The 24,761-nt window shown below is 35.3% G+C and overlaps 2 protein-coding genes across 9 annotated transcripts in view; one reads left to right on the top strand and one right to left on the bottom strand.

The window, feature by feature from the left end:
- Positions 1 to 24,761, bottom strand: part of LOC125248560 (NACHT, LRR and PYD domains-containing protein 12-like) — a 1,264,817-nt gene that overhangs the window by 1,128,802 nt on the left and 111,254 nt on the right. The gene's annotated exons all lie outside the window — the stretch shown is intronic.
- grik1b (glutamate receptor, ionotropic, kainate 1b) overlaps positions 1 to 24,761 on the top strand; it is a 49,103-nt gene that overhangs the window by 6,593 nt on the left and 17,749 nt on the right. For 4 of the 8 annotated variants that reach the window (XM_048160553.1, XM_048160559.1, XM_048160554.1 and 1 more), the window contains 7 exons: positions 10,379 to 10,546; positions 14,574 to 14,831; positions 16,578 to 16,759; positions 17,521 to 17,574; positions 17,849 to 18,022; positions 19,966 to 20,109; positions 23,224 to 23,235. In XM_048160553.1, coding sequence (XP_048016510.1) covers positions 10,379 to 10,546; positions 14,574 to 14,831; positions 16,578 to 16,759; positions 17,521 to 17,574; positions 17,849 to 18,022; positions 19,966 to 20,109; positions 23,224 to 23,235 — 992 coding nt within the window. Of the gene's footprint in view, positions 1 to 4,859; positions 4,988 to 10,378; positions 10,547 to 14,573; positions 14,832 to 16,577; positions 16,760 to 17,520; positions 17,575 to 17,848; positions 18,023 to 19,965; positions 20,110 to 23,223; positions 23,236 to 24,761 lie in introns of those variants that run through there. The other 4 variants (XM_048160555.1, XM_048160556.1, XM_048160560.1 and 1 more) reach the window with 2 other exon arrangements.

Genomic DNA, 24,761 nt, shown 5'->3' with positions numbered 1-24,761 from the left:
GGAAAAGTTAAATGTACATATAAGGAACAGCTGGAGGACCAATTTGCAACTTATTAGGTCAATTGGCAACATGATTGGCTATAAAAAGAGCCTCTCAGAGTGGCAGTGTCTCTCAGAAGACAAGATGGGCAGAGGATTCCCCCAATGCTGTGGCGAAAAATAGTGAATCAATATCAGAAAGGAGTTTCTCAGAGAAAAATTGCAAAGAGTTTGAAGTTATCATCATCTACAGTGCATAATATCATCCAAAGATTTAGAGAATCTGGAACAATCTCTGTGCGTAAGGGTCAAGGCCAGAAAACCATACTGGATGCCCGTGATCTTCGGGCCCTTAGACGGCACTGCATCACATACAGGAATGCTACTGTAATGGAAATCACAACATGGGCTCAGGAATACTTCCAGAAAACATTGTCGGTGAACACAATCCACCGTGCCATTCGCCGTTGCCGGCTAAAACTCTATAGGTCAAAAAAGAAGCCATATCTAAACATGATCCAGAAGCGCAGGCGTTTTCTCTGGGCCAAGGCTCATTTAAAATGGACTGTGGCAAAGTGGAAAACTGTTCTGTGGTCAGACGAATCAAAATTTGAAGTTCTTTTTTGGAAAACTGGGACGCCATGTCATCCGGACTAAAGAGGACAAGGACAACCCAAGTTGTTATCAGCGCTCAGTTCAGAAGCCTGCATCTCTGATGGTATGGGGTTGCATGAGTGCGTGTGGCATGGGCAGCTTACACATCTGGAAAGGCACCATCAATGCTGAAAGGTATATCCAAGTTCTAGAACAACATATGCTCCCATCCAGACGCCGTCTCTTTCAGGGAAGGCCTTGCATTTTCCAACATGACAATGCCAGACCACATACTGCATCAATTACAACATCATGGCTGCGTAGAAGAAGGATGCGGGTACTGAAATGGCCAGCCTGCAGTCCAGATCTTTCACCCATAGAAAACATTTGGCGCATCATAAAGAGGAAGATGCGACAAAGAAGACCTAAGACAGTTGAGCAACTAGAAGCCTGTATTAGACAAGAATGGGACAACATTCCTATTCCTAAACTTGAGCAACTTGTCTCCTCAGTCCCCAGACGTTTGCAGACTGTTATAAAAAGAAGAGGGGATGCCACACAGTGGTAAACATGGCCTTGTCCCTACATTTTCTCAGTTTAAACATTTGATATGTCATCTATGTTGTATTCTGAATAAAATATTGAAATTTGAAACTTCCACAGCATTGCATTCTGTTTTTATTCACAATTTGTACAGTGTCCCAACTTTTTTGGAATCGGGTTTGTACTTTTTTGCAACATATATTGGTATTGGAAGCATTTTTATTCATTTTGGTGGCATTTTTGCCCCTAGCCCCGTTAATTTCAACCCCTGGAGTGTGTTCGCTGTGTGATGATGGGGGACAGGGCTTTTTTTCGAGCACAAGCAGAGGCCCGTTCTGTTGCGAGGCCCGTTTCAAGTGAAACAGGTGAAACATAGCAAAGAACACTACTGCTTGCCTGATCAGTGAAATTATTCAAAGATGCATTCTCATTATTTGATAGACAAGATTCCTGATTTGTAAAATGCAGCTTTAAGTAGAATTTGTGCATTTTTCATATTTGAATGGAGTTTCAGTCAGTCAGTGAAATACAACATTGTTTTGAGTCAAAAGTGTCAAAGACAAACCAAGGTTGTCCATGTGACACGCAAACATTACAAACCCCGAGCCTGAAATCAATTAATTCCGATTTATTCCACTTCACGGCGAATTGTGCAATTTGTCAAAGTCACGCGTTTGATTGATGCTTTCATTTGATTAGCATCTCATTACCCAAAAGCCCCTGCGATGATGTCAGAGCTGAAGACATACGAGGTGTAGACGCTGAAGCCGGTTGAAATCTGAATGAACTTCATGCATGATGATGATGTGTTTAAGGTTCATCAAGTGTTTCTGAAATTGTGCCCAGTTTGTTTCCAGATTCTAAGATGCATGTTTGTTTAATTGGTCTGTGATTGGCTGATTGTATAAAAGGTCATACCATTTCTCTCTGCTTAAAGGTCCAACCAGTTGTGTATTACTGCATATTTCTGAAGGTTAGAAATGTAGCTCTGTGTTTTGAATGATAAAAACTATATTCAAGTTCAGATGCATCTGCCCTTTGAATCTGAGAACAGCAAAATTCAATAGAAACCAGCGTAATCTGAACATCATTTCTGCCAAAGCAGGTCAGAATAGTGGAACGCTTCTCTAATGAAAAGCAATCCTCATTTGTGCTGCTACATCTCCGCTGGAAGTCACATGAAGGTGAGGATGTTGGAGGAATCTGGCATGTTCAATGATTCTTGCTTGACTGCTCAGCCTTACATTTTCATCATTGCTGTAATTCGCTTCCATAATGCTCTGCTGCTTTTGAGATGATTTTTTGCCCTATACGCAAATGTCAGAATAGGGTTTTGAATAAGATCCTTGAGATGACCTCCATCTTGTTTTTGTAAATAAATAAGAGCTGCACATGAACAGGAGAGTTTGAGAAAGGAAAGACTTGTTTTACTGAAAGTGAATTTCTTTGCTGCTGACCTTTGATGACCCTAACCCTAAGCATACTAATAAGTAAAAATGATTTTAGATAAACATCACATTTGTGTTTCTTTTTTTAGTTTTATTGCTGAAGTAAGAGTGTTGAACTTCTCCTGCATTTTATTCTTCTGTGATCCAGAAAAGCAGCACAGCTGAAAGGTTTGTTTGAGCTGCGCCCTCTACTGTACAGGGGTGAATTTCCATTTCCTTTTTGATTTGCACTCATGGGCGTTTTTCCAAATAAACTTCCCTCGCCCACTTGACGAAGTTGAACGCACTTCAAAATGGCGGCGGGAAAAAAGTGCTTAGAGAAGTTTGCGAGTATATGTCTAAAAGTGGAGTTAAACGCAGCCTTGGTGTGAAAGGGCCTTTACGTTTGCCAAAAATATAGTTTTTTGTTGTTGTTGTTGTTGTTATTAAAAACTAAAGAAGCTAAAGAAGCAAGTCCAGCCCAGCTGAGAAAAAGTAACGCAAAAGTAATGTGTCGCATTACTTTACATAAAAAGTAACTAAGTAACGGAATTAGTTTCTTTTTTGGGATTAACGCAATACTGTAACACATTACGTTTAAAAGTGACTTTCCTCCACGCTGCATATAAGATTGTAGTGGAACTGAGAAGCGTACAATTAAGAAAGTTATCTGGGAAATTGCATCACCAATGCAAATACAGTTATAAACAATGAACAGGAGAGTTGTTTTACTGGAAGTATTAAAAATGAAACTGAAAAATGTAATTAAAGTGCAAAATAAAAAAATATATAAAAAAATATAATATAAATATATATTATTATAAAAATTAATAAAACAATTACAAATAAATATAATAAAAATATTTAATTTAATTTAATTTAATTTAATTATCCTAAGTGATTACAATGCAGTTCACAGAATTATCTGCAGTGGTGTCAAGTATTTAAGTAAATGTAATTAGTTACTGTACTTTACTAAGAATCAAAGACATTAGAAACTTTTACTCCTACTTGACTACATTTTTGAATAAGTACGTAATTTTTACTTGAATACATTTGTGATGAGTAATGCAGTTAGTCGTTACTTTTTGCATGGCACCTAACTTTTTCTGCAGCAGTTTATTTCTGCTACAAAAGAAGCAATATCCCCATCTACAGGGCATTGAAGGTACTATATCCTGTGCGTTTTGCCCTTACTCACCCAAATCCGTCAATAAGGATACTTTACACGAATGCAAGTGCATTAGCAGTTAGTTGTGAATCAAAGGTGTTTCATATATAAGATGAAGACCGATGATGAGGCTGAAACCAGTCCAGTGAAGTAGGCTTTGACTGTTTAATTTTACTTAACATTATTTTTTGTATCTGTCATACTGAAGAGAACATTTTGAAAGATATTGGTTTTTATGCCCTTTTTGAGCACTTGAGCTTAACTGAGACTTGAGTGTTTCTAGGCGTTTAAGAGGCTGTTGTGTCAACATTGATTTATTGCAATATTGAGGTGTTCAGTTTTATTTTGATTTTAGAAAATAAACGTGATTGCTCTCCTCACAAATTAACTGTTTCTTATTTTTCACTGGCATCATGTCTCTTGTGTGTTGAGGACTAGTGCATCTTTGAGCCTATATACAATACGAGTAAAATACTGAAAATAATGAGTTTCTTTCTTCTGTTGGAACACAAAAGAAGATATTTTGAAGAATGTTGGTAACAGGACAGATGACGCCAGCCATTGACTGTGATAGTATTTATTTTCCTTCTATGGTGGCTATCGTCAACTGTCTGGTTAACAACATTCTTCAAAATATATTTTTTGTGTTCAACAGAAGAAATAAAACAAAAAAACATACAGGTTTGGAACAACAAGAGATTGAGTAAATGATGACAGAATTTTCATTTTTGGGTGAACTATCCCTTTAAGTACTGTTAAAATCCGAGACTCTTAAGATTTTTACTCAAGTCGTATTGGAATTGGTGACTTGTAACTTGTAATGGAGTCATTTTCATGGTCAGATATCTGTACTTTTACTCAAGTATGGTTTCCAGGTACTTTTTACACCTCTGGTTATCTGCTGGGAAACGAAATGTTACCAATGCAAATACACCTTTGAGTATTCCCAGATATAAACAATGAACAGGAGAGTTTGAGAAAGCAAAGACGTGTTTTACTGGAAATAAAAAAAAATGTTATACTTGTATATAAAATAAAAATAAATGAAATTTAAAAAGATGGTAATTTATTGAAAAACATTTAGCAGATCCAGAGTGATTGCAGAAGTGTTTGAGCTTGAATGATGACTCCAGGTTGATCGTCAGGTGTTCGGTGGGGTTTCTCTGATTATTCAGAGCGTCAGCAGGAAGCTCATGTCAACAGCGGCTCCACGCTGGTACACCAAATCAGAGAGGTTTACGTGCTGTGGCTTGTGGAAACTGGTCACTTTGAGGTACTTTAACTGAGGATTTGCTGTTCATGATGGTGTTAGGTAGTTAATCTCAAAATGGTTCATACAGTGTGTTTACAGATGTGGATTAGCATGTGCTCAAGGTGACTTTGAATTTGTAGAGAGTTTCTGCAGTGTAAATAAGCCTATAATGGTTTGATTTCTTTGTTAGAAAGCTGTTTTGATAGTAAATGTGCATTGGCTTGAATTTTGCCTTTTTTATTTGAAAGATAATAGAGTGTCCACTTTAGGTTGTCCTCATGGTTTCAAGTGGTTTGTACTGTAAAGTATAAAGGTACTCTATGTTACTGAATGTTTTCTATTTTCATATCATTGTATGTAAAGTATGTCCAAGCTCAGCAATGCAAAGAAAAAAAAGCAATTTTTTCAAATCCCTTGTGTTTGTTGGCCCGTGTGAGGCAGTGCATTTCTTTCTGAAGACACTGACTTTACACACAGCTGTGAAAACCAGGTGCCTTAACCAGTAACCCGGCAACAAGCAGATCGGGACCCCGTCATGGTTGACTTCCTCGCTGCCTGAGAGAGAAACAGCTCTTTTTTAAGTCTGAAATAGAAATGGCATTTAATTAAATAAATAAAGAATGTTGTAGTTGCAGAGCTGCTCTGCATTAATATTCTAAAACAATCTGGCTGGAGAAGAATGAATACAAAAGTGTGTGATTGCTGTCATGTATTTTCCTTCTATTAAGGGCTTGTAGAGGTGTTTATGCATTTCTAATCCTATACAAAATATCTTAAATGTCATATATTCAACATGAGCTAAATATCTGTCATGCACTTTATGGCTCTGTTCAACAACCTATACTGAACATAGGCAAGTGACTCCTAAGGAAGCATCCTGAAATAGATGAAATAGAACATCATAAGTGACTTATTTGAAACACCCTAAAGAGGAACTTTATATGTCATACAAACAGCACTCCTCAATTTATTTCAATATTTTGGCTAGAGAGGCACAATATATCAGCCACCATATTGGTATCGGCCGATATATGTTTATTTTTAATGGTATTGTTATCGACCCGATGAGAAAATTTGGCCGATATATTAAAGCTGATAAATAATGGATTATTTCCTTCAGATGAGACAGTTCAGGATGTGCATTGTCCACCATTATGGTTTTGAATTGCTTGAAATGTGATTGAAATCACTTCAAAAAGGAAAATGCAGTTAAGTACAATATACAGCGCAAGTCTGTCATATAGACTACTCAATATTATAATGAGAACATTATAACTGTGTGCTGGGGACATGGCTTTTAATGGTGAGACTTTTGTTTTTGAAATCAGGTCTTTTAAAAATTATATAAAAAATTGATTTAGATTTATCGGCCGATATATCGGTTATCGGCTTTCAAATATAAAGAATTATCGGTTATCATATCGGTAAAAATGTTTATATCGGTGCATCCCCATTTTTGCCAATACTCTAATAGGCATTATATATAGAGATGCACCAATGTATCGGACAATAATCGGTATCAGCCGATAAAAGCTATTATTTATTGTTTAAAAACAGCCGATGATTGACGGGGCCGATTATATCCTGTCAATCAAAAAGGTGCAGAAAAACCTGTACTACTGAAACTCATACTTTGTGTGAAGAGAATATCTCATGTTGAATTTAGGGCAAGTTAACGCGACAATAACGCATTTAACAGTTAAAAACAGCTACATAAAGCAGGCTCTTTTTGACCCTATGAATCACCCGTAGTTCAAACCAGTGTTGCCAGGTCTGCAGTTTTCCCTACACTAAACATTTTTTCAATGTGCTTCTGTTCCAAAACCTTGTGAGCTGCCTATCTAAACAACATTTTAAGGCATTATAGGTTGTTCAAAAAGATAGGCAGCAACATTACGCTTCCTTATAAGATACCTTATTTCGGCAGCATCCCATTGGAGAAATTGGAGAATCAATATCACAATGCACTGCGAATCGCTCTCTCTCTCTCTCTCTCTCTCTCTCTATATATATATATATATATATATATATATATATATATATATATATATATATATAATTAGAGATGCAATAATACTACATTTCTCAGCCGATACTAATAGCCGATTTTTCAGAATGATATTGGCTGATGCCAGTGCTAACACCGATAGTTTGATTTTTCTTATGGAGAAAAAAAACTCTCCCAAATAATACTGCAAACTATACAGAGAATTTATTGAGATGGCATTTATTGTTTGAATTTCATGATAAAATTGACAGAATTTAAAAGCTGAGACTATTTCTTTTTAGAAGTAACAAAGCACAAATCTACTGAGCCCCGGACATGACATGCAGGAAAAAAATAGTAGGCTAAATCGTGCGCACGGTTTACTATTTCATTCCATCGATTTTTAAGTGATGCACATTATTTATAAATCGAGGGGACGAATTAGTAAATCGTGTGCACAATTTAGTAAATCGAGGGAACTAAATAGTAAATCGAGGGAACGAAATAGTAAATCGTGCACGTGATTTAATTTTTTTTCTTGCATGTCATGTGCGGGGCTCCGTACAAATCGGAGATGCACGCTACAAATCTTTATCAGAGTGTCTATTTACACTAAGTGCAAATAGACTGCCTTGTTGGCAGAGGCTGTTTACACTAACTCCGCCCACTGACATCTGGTTGGGCCAGACAAAATTATGGAAGATGCTGGACTGTCAACAGCAGCAATAGTGTAGGGGTAAGGGGCGTGGCAGAAAGTTTGAATCCACCTTTTGTTGAACTCGCTCTTTTCCCATCACATATCAGACCGGAAAGGCATTTATTTTGTCTAACGTGTTTAATAATAAAGTGTTTATCGGTTAGGGTTAGGTGTAGGGAGGGCTTTATTGTCCCAATAAGGCAGAATCCATTTAATAATTTTAATAAATATAATCATTTACACAATGTTATTATTTCATACCATTTAATGTACAACAACAATGAGGTGCAAATAGTATCTGCCACTATTTATATGTATAAATAGCATCTAACCACTGTTTACACTTAGCCTATTGCAAGGGAAATATTGTAAAATAGATTCTATTGCTATTTGTACTTAGTGTAAATAGCATCTGCCAAGTATGTTTGATATACAAAGATGTCTGGGGGTTTTTTGGGTTTTTTTTTTACAAAATGCATGCTTTACAAAATTAATAATGCAATTAGTTTATTCAACATATCATAAGATAGAAAGCATCATTAAAGCAAACATGGCAGCTGATGAAGCTGTCAAGACCAATGAAATGAATTTGAACAGTTCCACAGGAATGATTTGAACATCTGAAGCTTTAGAACATATTTGATTTTCATGCCCTTTTCACATAAGCCTGTAAGTGGTTCTGCTTGAACAGCCACAGTGAAATGTCATTACCTTGAGTTTACCGATGAGAAAGTCTGTATTTTTATCCCTCCTGTGAGAATGAAATATTCCCAGAGAAGAGAGCAGCTCCTGCGTGGTGTGGTTTGCTAACCGTAATTAACCCTGGAGTTTATAGGGCTGGATTTGAGCGTGTGTTTCACCCACACAAGGGTCTCTCAGTGTGAAAGGTGTCACAGCGCCAGTGGAAGAAAAAGGTCATTCACAATCAGAGCCCAGAGGGGAGGCCTTGCCCTCTCGTTCTTTACCTCTCTTCTCTTACAACATCAATCACACAATCTCTCAAAAAAAAATCCTGTTGAAGTTGTTTTTCGAGGTGCTCGCAGCCAATCGCTGGCATCTCTGAGGGCTGATTGTTCTCGAGTTGTCATTTATAAAAAAGGCGAGTGAAAAACGACGTGCTGATTTGATGTGATTCGTGGGGAACAACAAAGGTCAACAAAACAAGAACAATTTTGATTTAAAGGTGTCCTAGATTCAAAATTTAAATTTACCTTGGCATAGTTGAATAACAAGAGTTCAGTACATGGAAAAGACATACATTGAGTTTCAAACTCCATTGTTTCCTCCTTCTTATATAAATCTCATTTGTTTAAAAGACTTCCGGAAAACACGCGGATCTCAACATAACACCGACTGTTACGTAACATTCGGGGTGTACGCCCCCAATATTTGCATATGCCAGCCCATGTTCCCAACATTATGAAAGGCATTAGACAATGTGGTTAAAGTTACCATCGTTTCTTACTGAATTCACGGAGACAAGAGCCGTCGCTATTTTCATTTTTAAACACTTGCAGTCAATATAATTCATAAACACAACTTCATTCTTTATAAATCTCTCCAACAGTGTAGCATTAGCCGTTAGCCACGGAGCATAGCCTCAAACTCATTCAGAATCAATGTAAACATCAAAATAAATACTTTACTCACATAATTCGAAGCATGCATACAGCATGCATGACGAACATCTTGTAAAGATTGGTTATATTAGCTGTGTGAACTTTGTAAATGTGCTGTAATATAATCGAGAGCTTGTGTGGCAGGGAGCACGCGAATTAAAGGGGTGGCGCGCTGAAAAAATCAGTGCATAGTTAATGATGCCCCAGTTAAAAAATTTATTTAAAAAAAATCTATGGGGTATTTTGAGCTGAAACTTCACAGACACATTCAGGGGACACCTTAGACTTATATTACATCTTGTGAAAAAGCATTATTGGGCGCCTTTAAAGAACTATTTTAATCAAATATCATACATATTTAAACAATAGATTTTTACTCATCGTAATCCAATAAAACTACTAACTAAACACAAACTGTACCACTAGAATCTCATTTTATCCCATAGTTTTCACAGCTGTTTTCACCCTTTGATAATGTTTTGTGTCACTTTAGGCAGGGTTTCCAGGTTTTTACAACAAAACCTGCCCAATTGCTACTCAAAATTAGCCCAAAACTATCCCAATGTTTTATTTTTAAGTGTATCAAATGTCTCTAAATGCATATAGTCAGCAATGCTTGTATGTTGTGCATTTATCACCACACTATATGTGTTTTCTCAGAAGTTTGACTCTAATTTGAACTTGTGCTCCAGTAGAGATATGCGTGCATGCTCTGCACTAAAGCAGATTTTGTATTTATTATTTGTTTTGTCGTATTCTGCCTGTAGTTGTCATGTAGATTAAAGGTCGGTAGAGACGTCATGACCGAAAATTCATAAACCGTTTTGTGCTGCTGCAGCTTGAGCAACAACAGAGATTATGAGACAATCAGGATGGCTTGTATCTTAGGGTAATAATTGTTTCAACCTTCACTGTACACATACAAGTTATCTTCATAGATGAACATTTTATTGCATTTTCTTATTGCTGTCTACGTTTCAATTTTAGGAGAAACATCTTTTCTTGTCTGAAGCATGACTGAAAAGTCAAAGAAAGTCTTCTGAGCTAAGATTTGAGATTACTAAAGTCTTTTTTGACCAAACTATGTTTCCTTTTTTCTGTCTGCGCAGGTGGGATTTTCGAGACACTTGAGAATGAACCGATTAGCGTGGAGGAACTTGCCTTCAAATTCGCTGTAACCAACATTAACAGAAACAGGACTTTAATGCCCAACACCACCCTCACCTACGACATCCAGAGAATCAACCTGTTCGACAGCTTCGAGGCCTCCAGACGAGGTTTGATACATTTACGCATTTGACAGACACTTTTATCCAAAGCAACAGATCAGTTCATGCATTCCCTGGGGACTGAACCCATGAATTTGGTGTTGCAAGCACCATGATTTACCATTTAAGCTACAGGAATGATAGTTAAAAGAGCTTAATACCAATCCTGCAGTTTATTTTATATAAATGCATTTAAATATACACTAAAAAATGATATGATCGATAAGTTATGGAAGCATATGTTTTTCCATTACTTTAACTCATCAAAATAATTCAACCAATTTCAACTTCATTTTTTTAAGTTGTACAAGATTCAACTACACTCTTTAAAGTGAAGGTTCTTTATTGGCATCGATGGTTCCATGAAGAACCTTTAAAATCCATGGAATGTTTTCAAAGCACAAAAGGTCTTTATTTATATTGAAAAAAGGTTCTTTAGATTATAAAATGTTCTTCACACTAAGGGTGTGTTCACACTTGTAGTTTGGTTCTCTTGGTTCTTTTGGTCAGGACCAAAAAAATGAAAATTATACATTTAGTCCTGGTTCGCTTAGCATTCACACTGTCATTATCCGGGTTTCCACTAATGATTTGTGATATTGTTGATAAAAAATTATTGTGAAATGACGGTGATTTCATTTACTGATGTTATGCTTTTAAAACATAATTTTTACTTCTCGCTATAAGTCATTAAAAAAATCATGTCAATGGATGTTATTAGGTTTAAGTATATTACAGCCACTGTACTAGCCTTTATTTTTAATTTAGGCATGTTATCCAAGCATTAACCCTTTGACGCGTACGATCACACCGGAGTGATTAGAACGTTCAGTGCATTACGTGATCAACTGCCAAATTCAAATGTGTGTGCGCGCTTTAACTGGCGCTAAACCAAAGACGGACGCGCGCAGCGCTTTTCATATATCACATATATGCAGTGTTTTCAACCAAATAATGTTCATTTCAGGTTTCAGACATTTAAATGCACATGAGTACTATATATATTTATATATTTATATATTTAGAGTTTGAAAATTCCACAATGATGTCTATAGAAGTGGAAATAACAACCCTTTCCATTATAACTTGACAACACGTTTAATTCATATCAGATACACATTGTGAAAGTAACTTAAAAGCTTACTCTATTCTTCCCCAGTTCACCGGCACACTTACTTTCATGTATTTCGGGAGAAGTGGATAAATTCACGGGTTGTAAATCCAACTGATCCGATTCTCTGTGCGGCGCAAACTAACATGGCGGTGCCCATCGCTCATATGGCTCAACTAACATGATCGTTATAAAGGTGTTTAAACAGCAAAACACATCCACTTGCACATATTTGGCAATCGGAATATTAGATATTTCATGCTATAGTTAACAAATTTGTGAATATTTTGAATAAAAAAGGAAAAATTAAATGAAAGCAGATCATCATTCATACAGTGCTGCGGTGTGTCACGTTACGTAACAAGCAATGACACGTCACCATGGAAACCATAAAGTGATACGTTCTAAATAACGGTCGCCTTAAAAAACTCACGCTGGGGGGTCAGACAGAATATTTGAAACTTACGTGCGAAAGGGTTAATGGCAAGGAAAGCACTTTATACTTGGGAGCGGCCATGTATGTGGTGTTTCTGGGTGTTTCTCCCCCATATCTGCTTCGAACTTGTCGCATTTCTTTAGAATCCAGTATTCCCATAATTCCTTTGTCTTTTATGAGTTTAATAAAGAGCACTATCTCATCTTCGTGTCCAAGAATACCGCCTTCTTTAAAGAATGATTGACTTTTACATACACCAGGTAACCTGTAAATGCGCGAAAAAAAAAAAAAACGTTTCCATTGCAGTTTCACGAAATATCCCTTTTTCAGATTGGCTGAAAAACCACCTTTTTTGCGATACATGGGAGTGTATGCAAAATCGACGTGTTTCCAATAGCCGTATTTTCAATTTGCAATTTCATTTTGAAAGGTAACGGAAACACAGCTATTTTTAACACAAAACTTAAAGATACAAAAATGGCTGCGTACTGTAGATTTTGCGACGGAACTTGTCGAATATCTAAAACAATGCTGTGTTCTGGGCGAAATGCGCTCGCTGTATGTGGTATATGATGGAGTTGACAACTCATTAAGAGCTTATCAAAGGAATCCCTCCGTCAGACACACAAACGAAGATCTGCCGTGAGGAGATGTGGTTCTGACGCCTGTACAGAACTGTGATGGGCAACATCGCAACTATGATGAGAAAAAACAGGTATTCTTGAGCATTCTGTCTATTTTAGTGTTGCATCTTGTCCAGTTTTTGGTTTGTTTCGATGTCTTTGGTCCGTGTTGCGTTCATTTGAGTCAGAGGTGGAAAGTCCAGGGGTCAGAAAGTAAAAGTCCTGCCATATTTTTATTCCACCCACTGAAGCATTAATGAGATAAATAAGTGTTTAATTGAGTGATGATTGAGCATTATTGAAGACACCTAATGATAACAAGCAGAATCACCAAAGGAGAAAATCACAATTTTTAAGTTACCATCGTCGAGGTCAGGGTTTGTTTTAGTTGAGCTCTTGACCCTTGATATTTTAATATAAGATTTTGTTTGGATAGTTTTAACTGCATTAAAACCAACCAAACAAGCAAAGTTAAAAGATGATCAGGTGGTGTTGGTGATGTTTTAACATAATCATTATTTGATCTGAATCACTGAATTCATTTAGAGCCCAATCTCTGAGTTAGATTTACATTATTGATTACAGCAGCATTGTGATTCTACAGCACAAGATCCAGTTTTTCACAACAATCCAAAGGTTTTATCAAAAGTTGTTCTAAAGCAAAAATGGCCCTCACTTAGACACAAGAATCAGTCTGTGAATCTCAACAGTAGTGACTGTGAAAAAGAATGTTGCAATGCATTCTGGGAGCCACCAATCAAAATTCATCCACGGCTCCCATCATGCATTGCTGCATGAATAAATTATGAGCTGAATTGTCTTAGTATTTTCTTTATTCTCACTATTTTATTTTTTTCTGTTTTTATGTGACTTTTTAGTAGCTTGTTTTCTAATGTTCAGTTGATCTGTTGATCAGAATATGTTGCTTGTCACCGTCGTTGAGATTCACAGGCTGATTCTTGATGTCTGTGTGTGCCTAAAAGAATGACTTTTTTCTTTTGATCAGAACAACTTTTGATAAAACCTTTGGATTGTTGTGAAAAACTGGATCTTGTGCTGTAGAATCACAGTGCTGCTGTAATCAATAATGTAAATCTAACTCAGAGATTGGGCTCTCAATGAATTCAGTGATTCAGATCAAATAATGATTATGTTAAAACATCACCAACACCACCTGATCATCTTTTAACTTTGCTTGTTTGGTTGGTTTTAATGCAGCTAAAACTATCCAAACAAAATCTTATATTAAAATATCAAGGGTCAAGAGCTCAACTAAAACAAACCCTGACCTCGACGATGGTAACTTAAAAATTGTGATTTTCTCCTTTGGTGATTCTGCTTGTTATTATCAGGTGTCTTCAATAATGCTCAATCATCACTCAATTAAACACTTATTTATATCATTAATGCTTCAGTGGGTGGAATAAAAATATGGCAGGACTTTTACTTTCTGACCCCTGGACTTTCCACCTCTGATTTGAGTTCATTTGGAAGCTGGCTGAGACCCATCTTTTCAGTGGTCTTGGTTCGCTTGTTTGATGTGCACCAGAGTTCAGATGGCAGCGTTCACACTTATCCACATGAACCGCACTAACAGAGCAATTGCACCAGAGTTTGTTTTAATCGAACCAAACCTGACAAGTGTGAACACACCCTAAGAAGAAAATGGTTTGTGGAACCCTTTTGGAACCTTTATTTTCAAGAATGTAGGCAAGATTTAAAAAAAATGAGTTGAAATGACTTGTACAGCCAATTTTGATATACTTCAACATTTAAGGCAGCAACTGAACTTAAGTTTTTAAGTTGAATTAGGGGGATAACAGTGTGTTAATGAAGTCACTGATGTTCTGTTGGTCTTGATGTCAGCCTGTGATCAGCTGGCTCTCGGTGTGGCCGCGGTGTTCGGCCCGTCCCACAGTTCTTCAGTGAGTGCGGTCCAGTCCATCTGTAACGCGCTGGAGGTTCCTCACATCCAGACCCGCTGGAAACACCCGTCTGTGGACAACAAAGACAGCTTCTACATCAACCTGTACCCAGACTACGCCTCCATCAGCCGCGCTGTGCTGGACATCGTGCAGTTCTACAAGTGGAAAGCCGTGACGGTGGTGTACGAGGACGCAACAGGTGGGCCGACTGATCAAAAACGCCACTTTTATTTCTCAGGAGGTTCACGTTCTCAGATATAATTCAAGTATCATCTTTGGCTCGTATGTATCTCCTAAAATGGAAGAAAATAAATGTGTAAAACAAAAAATAGACAGAAATGAAACAGTAAACTCTTAAAAATAAAAGCTGAGTTCATGAAGAACCTTTAAGACAAAATGAACCTTTCCATTGCAAGTTCTTTATAGTGGAAAAAGGATCTTCTGATTATTAAAATATTCTTCACAGAAAGAAAGGTTCTTTGGGAAATCAAAAATGATTCTTCTATTGCATTACTACAAAAACCCCCTTTCGAAGCCTTTATTTTTAAGAGTGTGGATATGCCTTGGAGAAATATGATGAGTCAAGTCAAGTCAAGTCACCTTTATTCATATAGCGCTTTTTACAATGCAGATTGTGTCAAAGCAGCTTTACATTGATAACTGGTACATAATTTGGCTGCACAGCAGCTCTTAAATAATAGTGTCAATGCAGGCAGATCAGAAGCACTGTTGAATAAATGTCAAGAATACTATTGAATATCAAATGTCAAGTGTCCCCAACTAAGCAAGCCAAAGGCGACAGCGGCAAGCCGTGAGAAAAGTTTGTGTTCATATTCAAATACTTTGGTAAATCTTAGCATAGTTTAAGAATATGTTGAGATCTTTTCTGAAACTCTTGGGGTTGCTTTAAGTTTTAGTTTGTCTTTTCCTCAAGAGAAACATCTAAAAATCAGCAGCACCTAATCAAAAATCTCCATTTAATTTTGTTGCTGTCTAGGAGAAACAAGTGAATTTTTGAAGAGATCTCACTGGGGATTTTTCTTTTTTCTTTACTGTATTTAAAAATAATGATTTCTAAATGCATTTACAGGCCACATATATTTAAAATGACCCAGAATATGTACAATTAACAGACTCAACTGATTAGGAAAAAAGATGCAGGAATTAGATGAATTTATCATCATCATATCAGTGTGTGTAATGTGTATGCCATATTTATCAACCGGCCCATGAGTGTCTGATGGTTATTAGGATCTCAATGCATGAAAAATGTCCATAATTCACACTTCTGCTCTGAATTTGACATTTTTGTGTAAATTGGTGTGGTTAATATCGTCTTTGAGATCGTAAAACTTTGGGATCATTTGTTTGCTGAAATGACATTTCTTCATTATTAATAAGATTAGGATGTGATTAATTGTGTGTAATTTTTCAGGGCTGAAAAATATTAAAAACCGAAAACAGCATCGTTCCTGTTTGGGAAAAGAAGACATAAGCATTACTTTTCCTTTTTTTTATGATGAGAATATAAATTAAGTTCAAAAATCAACTTAAAATGATATTTGATAAATCAGAGTCAAAGCAGAACTTGATTAACTCATTTAACATTACGGTTCATTTCATATTTACAAAAAAAGTTTGGCTTAGTAAAAGGTTTTAATGTTTTTGAAAGAAGTCTCTTACCAAGGCTGCATTTATTTGATCAAAAATACAGTAGAAAACAGTAAAATTGTGGAATAATATTGCAATTTAAAATAACTCTTTTCTATGTGAATATATGTTAAAATGTAATTTATTCCTGTGATCAAAGCTGAATTTTCAGCATCATTACTCCAGTCTTCAGTGTCACATGATCCTTCAGAAATCATTCTAATATGATGATTTGATGCTCAAGAAACATTTATGATTATTATTAATGTAATATTTTATATGTAATATTTTTTAGGTCTAATTCGTCTTCAGGAGCTGATCAAGGCTCCGTCGCGGTACAGTATCAAGATCAAAATCCGACAGTTACCGATAGGAAGTAAAGATGCCCGGCCGCTTCTTAAAGAGATGAAGAAGGGGAAGGAGTTTTGTGTCATCTTTGACTGCTCGTACCAGACCGCTGCAGACGTCCTCAAACAGGTAAAACACCGGGGCTGAGCGCCATTCAGAGCTGGATTGTGTTTTAAATTCCAATTCCATTTTTAAATTCAATTTGAATTTGATTTGAGGTGGCAAACATTCCAATTTGAATATTTGAATGCATTCATGCACAGCTAAAATTAAGAAAAAAAAATGTTTTGTTTGTTTTCCAGTACAAATATTTAAACATTCTTACATTAAGACACATTTACTGGAGAAGCAAATGTACCTCAGATGTTAAGTCTTGTTTTCTGACAGATTGCTCAAAATTATGTTTAGTTTATGCTTTAAAACAAGAATAAGTATCTGCCAAATGGAGTCAGAAAAAACATTTTCTTCAGTGTATGACTGTACCAAAAAAGCAAAGTTTGTCAAGACAAAGCCTTGTTTGAAAGTTTGGTAGTAAAGTTTAATAGTAAAGTAAAAGAGTAAAGCATTACCTGTTTTTAATTTGATATCATGAGATATTGTGACATTATTCACCGCTGTTTGATGTCATGCATTGACATCATCAAATCCCATTTACTGTTACAGCAATAAAAATACAAATCCCTAAACTAAATCCCCATCAAATGTGATGCATTTGATTGCTCCACTTTGTGGCTGTTGTTGCAAAAAAAGATACAGTCATGCTTTATTTACTTGTGGAGTCAATGCAAATACTGTACATATCTAATGTTCATAATAAGAGTCTAGAATGAATGCTGGTGCAGAAGGAGGTTTAACATGTCCTCCTCTTTCTCTCTGCTGTTCTGCTGTAGCTGTTGTCTATGGGCATGATGACAGAATACTACCATTTCTTTTTTACCACTCTGGTGAGTTTTTCTTTGGTGCTGTCATTGTTTTGAAAGGTGTGTTCTGCTGATTTGAATTTAGTGCTCTGCAATATTTTCAGTCAATAGATGCTGCAGTGAGGATGTATTTTTGACAGAAACGGAAGTGTTAAAATGCTCATTTCTGGGTTTTGGCCTATAAAAATACGTCATCCCTATAGCACTCTATAGACATTTTTAGAAGAGGAATCTTTTATAGCTTTTAATTTGATGTGTAAGGACTGAGTTGATGTATTGACACAACTGTATGGCACAGGATCTGTATGCGTTGGACCTGGAGCCGTACAGATACAGCGGGGTGAACATGACGGGATTCCGTCTGCTCAACATCGACAGCCCTCAGGTGGCGTCAGTGGTGGAGAAATGGTCCATGGAGCGACTGCAGGCTCCACCCAAACCCGAGACCGGCCTGCTGGATGGAATGATGACAGTCTGTCCATCTTCTGAATATAAATATATATGATCATATTACAGATAATCAAGTTTTATTCTATTCATTAGTGCTGGGACAATACATTGATTCTCAAATCTCGTTTCGCGATTCTGATATTTTCTCTCTCTAATCAATTCTGAGCTCAGTTTTAACAGCAGTCAAAAGCTCACAAAGAAGAGTGCTGGAGAGTGATCGTGTGTTCGTCATGTAAGTGGTTAAATATGCTTGTACCTCGGAAGATTAAGATTAATGTAAAGAGCCCAGCCCACTTCGAACACCCTTGTAATTCACTTCAACCTGTTCAAACTTTATGAATGCTTATTTTAGGTTTAAAGGGTTAGTTCACCCAAAAATGAAAATTCTGTCATTTATTACTCACCCTCATGTCGTTCCACACCCATAAGACCTTTGTTAATCTTCAGAATGCAAATTAAGATATTTTTGTTGAAATCCAAAGGCTCATTGAGGCCTGCATATCCAGCAATGTCACTTCCTCTCTCAACATCTATAAAGGTGCTAAAAACATATTTAAATCAGTTCATGTGAGTACAGTGGTTCAATATTAATATTATAAAGTGACAAGAATATTTTTTGTGCACCAAAAAAACCAAAATAACGACTTATATAGTGATGGCCGATTTCAAAACACTGCTTCAGGAAGCATCGGAGCGTTATGAATCAGTGTATCGAATCAGCGGTTCGGAGCGCCAAAGTCACGTGATTTCTTGATACGCGATCCGAATCATGATTCAACACGCTGATTCATTATGCTCCGAAGCTTCATGAAGCAGTGTTTTGAAATCGCTAAGTAAGTATGTAATTTTTTTTTTTTGGCGCACCAAAAATATTCTCGTCGCTTTATAATATTAATATTGAACCACTGTACTCACATGAACTGATTTAAATATGTTTTTGTACATTAATGGATGTTGAGAGAGGAAATGTCATTGCTGGCTATGCAGGCCTCAATGAGCCATTGGATTTCAACTAAAATATCTTAATTTGTGTTCTGAAGATTAACGAAGGTCTTATGGGTGTGGAACGGCATGAGGGTGAGAAATAAATGACATTATTTTCATTTTGGGGTGAACTAACCCTTTAAAAACTGAACCCAGAATCGATTCGAGAGAGGATCGCGATACATTGGAAAATATCAGAAATGCTCCCGATTCTTTGTATTACGATTCGATAATCGATGTATTGTCCCAGCTCTATTTATACCTATACAAAAAGTACAAAAAAATGGTACAAAGGAATACTATGGTATTTTGATATGTGCTATCCCAGCTAACAGGGAACATTTTAGTTTGACGTTCATGTAAAATTTTTTAAATGTTACTACTTGTTTCAGAATGTTCATAAAACATTCAAAAGTAATGTTTGAAGAATGATAAAATGGAATGTTCGCATAATCAAGAAGCATTTAAAAAAACTAGACATTTTAGAACATTCAGAGAACATTCCGAAACAACGTTAGCAAATGTTCTTAGAACATACTTTTGTTTGCTGGGATGATACTGAACAATTACCATATTCGTATATATCATGATATCACAACAATCCAAGGTATTTCAGTAAATAGCATGATTTTACCAGGGTCCAAAAAAATCTTTTCCACAAAATGGTTTTACCATAGTACCTGACCAAAAGACAAAAATAGTCTCTTATTTGAGTGTCTTCTGTATCTGTATCTCTTATTCTGCACTCATCAAGTATATAGATAGATTGTTTCAAAGCAGCTTCACATTAATGAGCATGAAAATTACAGTGTTAGTAATACAGAGTTCATCATTCATGAAACAAACTCAATTCAACTGTAAATCAGCTCTACAGAAGATATCATTATTCATCATTATTCAGCTTGAATCAGTTCAGCGTTGAGTTGAACAGATTCATCTAGTCTAGTTGCATGTCTGATGAATCATCTCTCTGTTCCTCAGACTGAAGCAGCGCTGATGTATGACGCGGTGTATATGGTGGCTGCCGCGTCCCAGCGAGCGTCTCAGATCACCGTGAGCTCACTGCAGTGTCACCGGCACAAACCCTGGCGCTTCGGCTCCAGATTCATCAGCCTGTTCAAAGAGGTAAATGCACCTGTTTAAACACTCGTGCCCAAAATGAAGCGGATAGTGAAACTATGACAGTCATCATTTACTCATGTACATTTGGAAAGACACAAGGATTAGCAAATGATGACAGAATTATCATATCTAATCTTTTAAACTCTGTCAGAGACTCCTGAACTCCAAATGCATCATTACTGACTCTTCTGGAAAGTGTTTTGAGGCACTTCTAAGCAGCTGCAGTGATTTATGTACAGACACTCTCTCTCTCTCCCAATGACATCTTCCAAGTGTTCTTGTCAGAGCTTCCTGTTTTGGAGGCGGTATTGTTGAGTCAGCATGTTGGCATTGCAGGCTGGAGGATGAATGTGTGTTGGACGAGTGCTTAATGGCTCTAGCTGAATCACTGAGGCTGGCTGTGCGGGTGAACTCATTATAGTTGGGGATGTCTTCATTTAAAGGTGAAGCATGTCATTTCTGCTCCACTAGTGGCGCCGAACGGAATTGTAACCAAATGGGCCGATATAACAACATTGACTCAACCAATAGCATGAATTGCCAAGTGGTGCTCTCTGCAGAGCCAAATGACATCCAGCTCCATCTCTTGGGACGTAATGAGTGGAGTTATGTTTAGTGTAGGGTTATGGGTCGGTTAGGGTGTGGTTGGGCCATCTAGCTCCACCCATTGGCTTTGCGGCCAACAGCCTCTCCAAATTTGGGTCGGGATTACCTGTTTTTCTGAACCATGACCGGTGTGGAAGGACATTTTTTTTCTAATATAAATGTATATATATTTTAATGTTGTTCTCCTCAGATATTTAATTGTATATATATATATATATATATATATATATATATATATATATATATATATATATATATATATATATATATATATATATATTTTTTTTTTTTTTTTCCTGTAATTTATTGCCATTTGCCTGTTTAAGGAAGATGGGTTTTAAAGGTTTCAAAATGTATTATTTATGGTATTTAAAAAAACGAACTAAAAAAACAATAATAATAATAATAATTATTATTATAATTATTATTATTATTTCTAATACATTGTTTATAAAAATTGTAATAATACTATTATGGAAGAGGATTAGAGCCAAGCAATAATAAAAAAATAAAACCATCTTGAGATTAAAGTTGTTAAATTTCGAGAAAAAACTGATAAAATGTTGAGAATAAACTCATTAAATTATGAGAATAAATTCGTAATTTAACAAATTTGTTCTCGTAATTTAACGACTTTTTTCTTATAATTTAATGACTTTATTCTCAACATTTTATCTCAACTTTTTTCTCAAAATTTAACAAGTTTTTTCTCAAAATTTAATGATTTTTTTCTCGAAATTTAACAACTTTAATCTCAAGATGGTTTTATTTTTTTTATTATTGCTTGGCCCTAATCCTCTTCCATATACTATTAACAATTATAACAATTAATAATAATAATAATAATAACAGTTAAAAAGGAATTGATTTATTATTATTATCATCATTATTAGTGTTAATCATGAATTGGCAGGTATTTTAAAAACAAACTAAAAACAACAAAAAACATTATTTATGAATACATAAGTTATTTAAACAACAACAATAATAATAATATTAATAATAATAATAATAATAATAATTATTATTAAATACTTTAATTGTTTTTTTAAACTGTTTTGGAGCCATAAAAGTATATTTTAGTTTAGTTTGTATTTTTTCCAGATTACAAAAAAAATGTTTAATTAAATTTTAACTCCATGTTTTACCTCCAGAGATGTTTTCTGACACTTTCACTGAAGTCAATGTAAGTTAATGCATCTCTGAAGTTCTTTACTTCAGTGCTGCTGGTGATGATGATGATGATGATGATGATGATGCCATCTTCTTGATCTTAGTGAGAGCATCTGATACAGTTAGTACAGTCTATGCTGAGCACTGCTGGGTCTGGTGTGTTTAATCTAGGTCTGTTGGTAATTGGAGCTCACTGTACGTGTGACCCAGAGCAGGATGTGATAAAAAGGAAGGATCTACTGAGATTTACACTAGAGAATAATGACTAGAACAAATCTGGACAAAGGTCATGTGACCTCAGTGTGAGTATAAGAAGCAAGTCTTTAAGACTTCCACTACTGTATGTGAAGATTAAGAAAGCTACCCAGCCCACAGCAAATTAAAGAAATAATCCACTGGATTTGCACATCAGGCTTTACTGAATGTCTGTTGACTATATAAGTGCTGCAGCCTTGTAAATTCACATGTTCTGGGTAAAAGATCCACTGAATCATGTGTTGGGCAGATCGGTCTCTCCATTTGGCTCGTATCCACTCCGTGAGCTTCATTATAGAGTCCATTTACTAACAACTCCTTGCAGAACAGAGCTGATGATCTATTGCTCTGGGCACTTTGTTGATCATGTGACTGTTTGTGATCTATTGGTCTCTGGGTTGTTTCTCTTAGCTGTTTGTCACTGGGTGAATGGGTTTGTTTTAGACAGATTATAAAAAGCCGAGAAAATATGTTTAAGGTAACAAGGTTGATGGCACATGTAGTGGTAGCAATCCAACACGCTTGACGCTGGCAATATAAATAAAAAATGTTTAATAAGCAAAGAGAACCCTCAGGAGATACGTAGAAGTAATATATACCTTAACCACACATAGACGATAACCGACAAAGGACAAAACCAAACAGTGAGTGTAAATACACTGAGAACTAAGCCAGACACAGGTGCAAATCATAAGTGACCAAAGAAACAAACTAGAGAGTAATGAGTAACCAAGGAAACTGAAACTAAACAGGTTGACAGTTTACATTTCTATTTGACATTATACATTACAATCCTTATGCTTAAGGTCCTGGTACTACAAAGTATGTATTTATAATTCATTAACCCTTTAAGCCCTGAAGGCATTTTTAGAGTTGTTGGTTTTTTTAAGAGTGACATACACAAAAGTAAAGACTCGTAATTATAGCAAGGAGAGTCAAAAGGTAGGTATCATTTGATAGAAAACTTTTTACATTTTTAGAGAAAAAAAAAAGACTGAAACTGCTGATAAAATACAAAAAAATATATACATATTTTTTATTATAATTTTACATATCTTTCTTATTTGACATGCAAAAACTCAGGAAGGAAATAAGGTAGGAGGACAATTGTTTTTTTTTTTTGGTGAAGATCAAATTTTGTGGTGATAGCATAAAGTAATAAAAAGTTACATTATTTGGAACAAGGTAGCCTTTTTGTTTAACCCCTGATGCCCCCTAATGGGCATTTTTAAAATCGTTCCTCCATGAGGAATATCTCATGATCAACGCAAGGGATTATGTTGATTTTGGACTCATTTCAATCAGGAGCATCCACTGTCAGTAATGTTAGTAATGCCATTTTCTATGATTTATGCATTTCATGAAGTTATAAGAGAAAATGCCACGTGAAAGCTACATTTGATTTTAGTTAGCGCCTGTGGGGTTATGTGTCGTAGCACCGTGAGGAATATCTCGTGATCGCTGCATTGGATTATGTTTGGACTCATTGTAATCATGAGAATTTTTCACAATTGGAGCATGTTTCATGAAGTTACAAACCAAAACATGACATAAATGCAGCATCCATATATTATTTACATATGGGTCTTGTGGGGCTTCACGTACAAATACTTGCTCAAGTTTAGTCAAAGCCCAAAACAATTATGCTTGTTGTATTCTACTTCATAAGACCTTTCAAATGATCTATGACACATGATTAACTGAGCTGCATGATGTTTTTGACACATTGCAGTACAATATAGAACAAAAAAGCATTTAATAAATTATGAAAATATTTTTTATTATTTATCAGCAAAAAGCTTAGGAGTTAATCAAACTGGCTACATTCATTATAAAGTTCGGACTCTATGCTTTCAAATGACACCTATTTTGTGTTGATCAAGGCAGTAGTTTTGAAAAATATGATTATTAATTTTATGTAGCTAGGTGGCGCAAGCAGCAGTACCAATTTTGTGTTATTCTTGTCAGTGGCTGCTTAGTAATTTGATTATGAATTTTTTCGAGGGCGGTGGTGTACTGCCGGCGGGACACTTCGGGCTTAAAGGGTTAAACTAATAATAATTTTATTTAATTATTTATTTATTTATTTAATAAAAATACAAAAAAATATTTTTTTACATAATAAATAAATGCATTTTTTATAAAATGGATAAAGTTAATCATATTATATATTTTTATTTAATGAATTAATGTATTTAATTAATTTGTTTACTTATTAAAAAATAATTTAATTAATAATAATAATAATAGAATAAAGAATGTAATGTATTTTAAATGTATTGTATTTTTAATTAATTTCAATAATGTATTAAATTAATAATAATTTTATATAGCCTATGCATTCATTTATTTAATATAAATACAAGGTGCTTGTTAGAAAAAAAATAATTTTATGTTTTATATAATAAATAAATAAATGCATTTTTTTATAAAATGGATAAAGTTAATCATATTATATATTTTTTTAATGAATTAATGTATTTAATTAATTTGTTTACTTATTAAAAATTAATTTAATTATTAATAATAATAATAATAGAATAAAGAATGGAATGTATTTTAAATGTATTGTATTTTTAATTAATTTCAATAATGTATTAAATTAATAATAATTTTATATA

This window comes from Megalobrama amblycephala, linkage group LG16 (genome assembly GCF_018812025.1).
Source record: "Megalobrama amblycephala isolate DHTTF-2021 linkage group LG16, ASM1881202v1, whole genome shotgun sequence".
Lineage (NCBI taxonomy): Eukaryota > Metazoa > Chordata > Actinopteri > Cypriniformes > Xenocyprididae > Megalobrama > Megalobrama amblycephala.
Note: the sequence above shows the minus strand (reverse complement) of the source record. Positions and strands in the feature narration are given on the sequence as shown.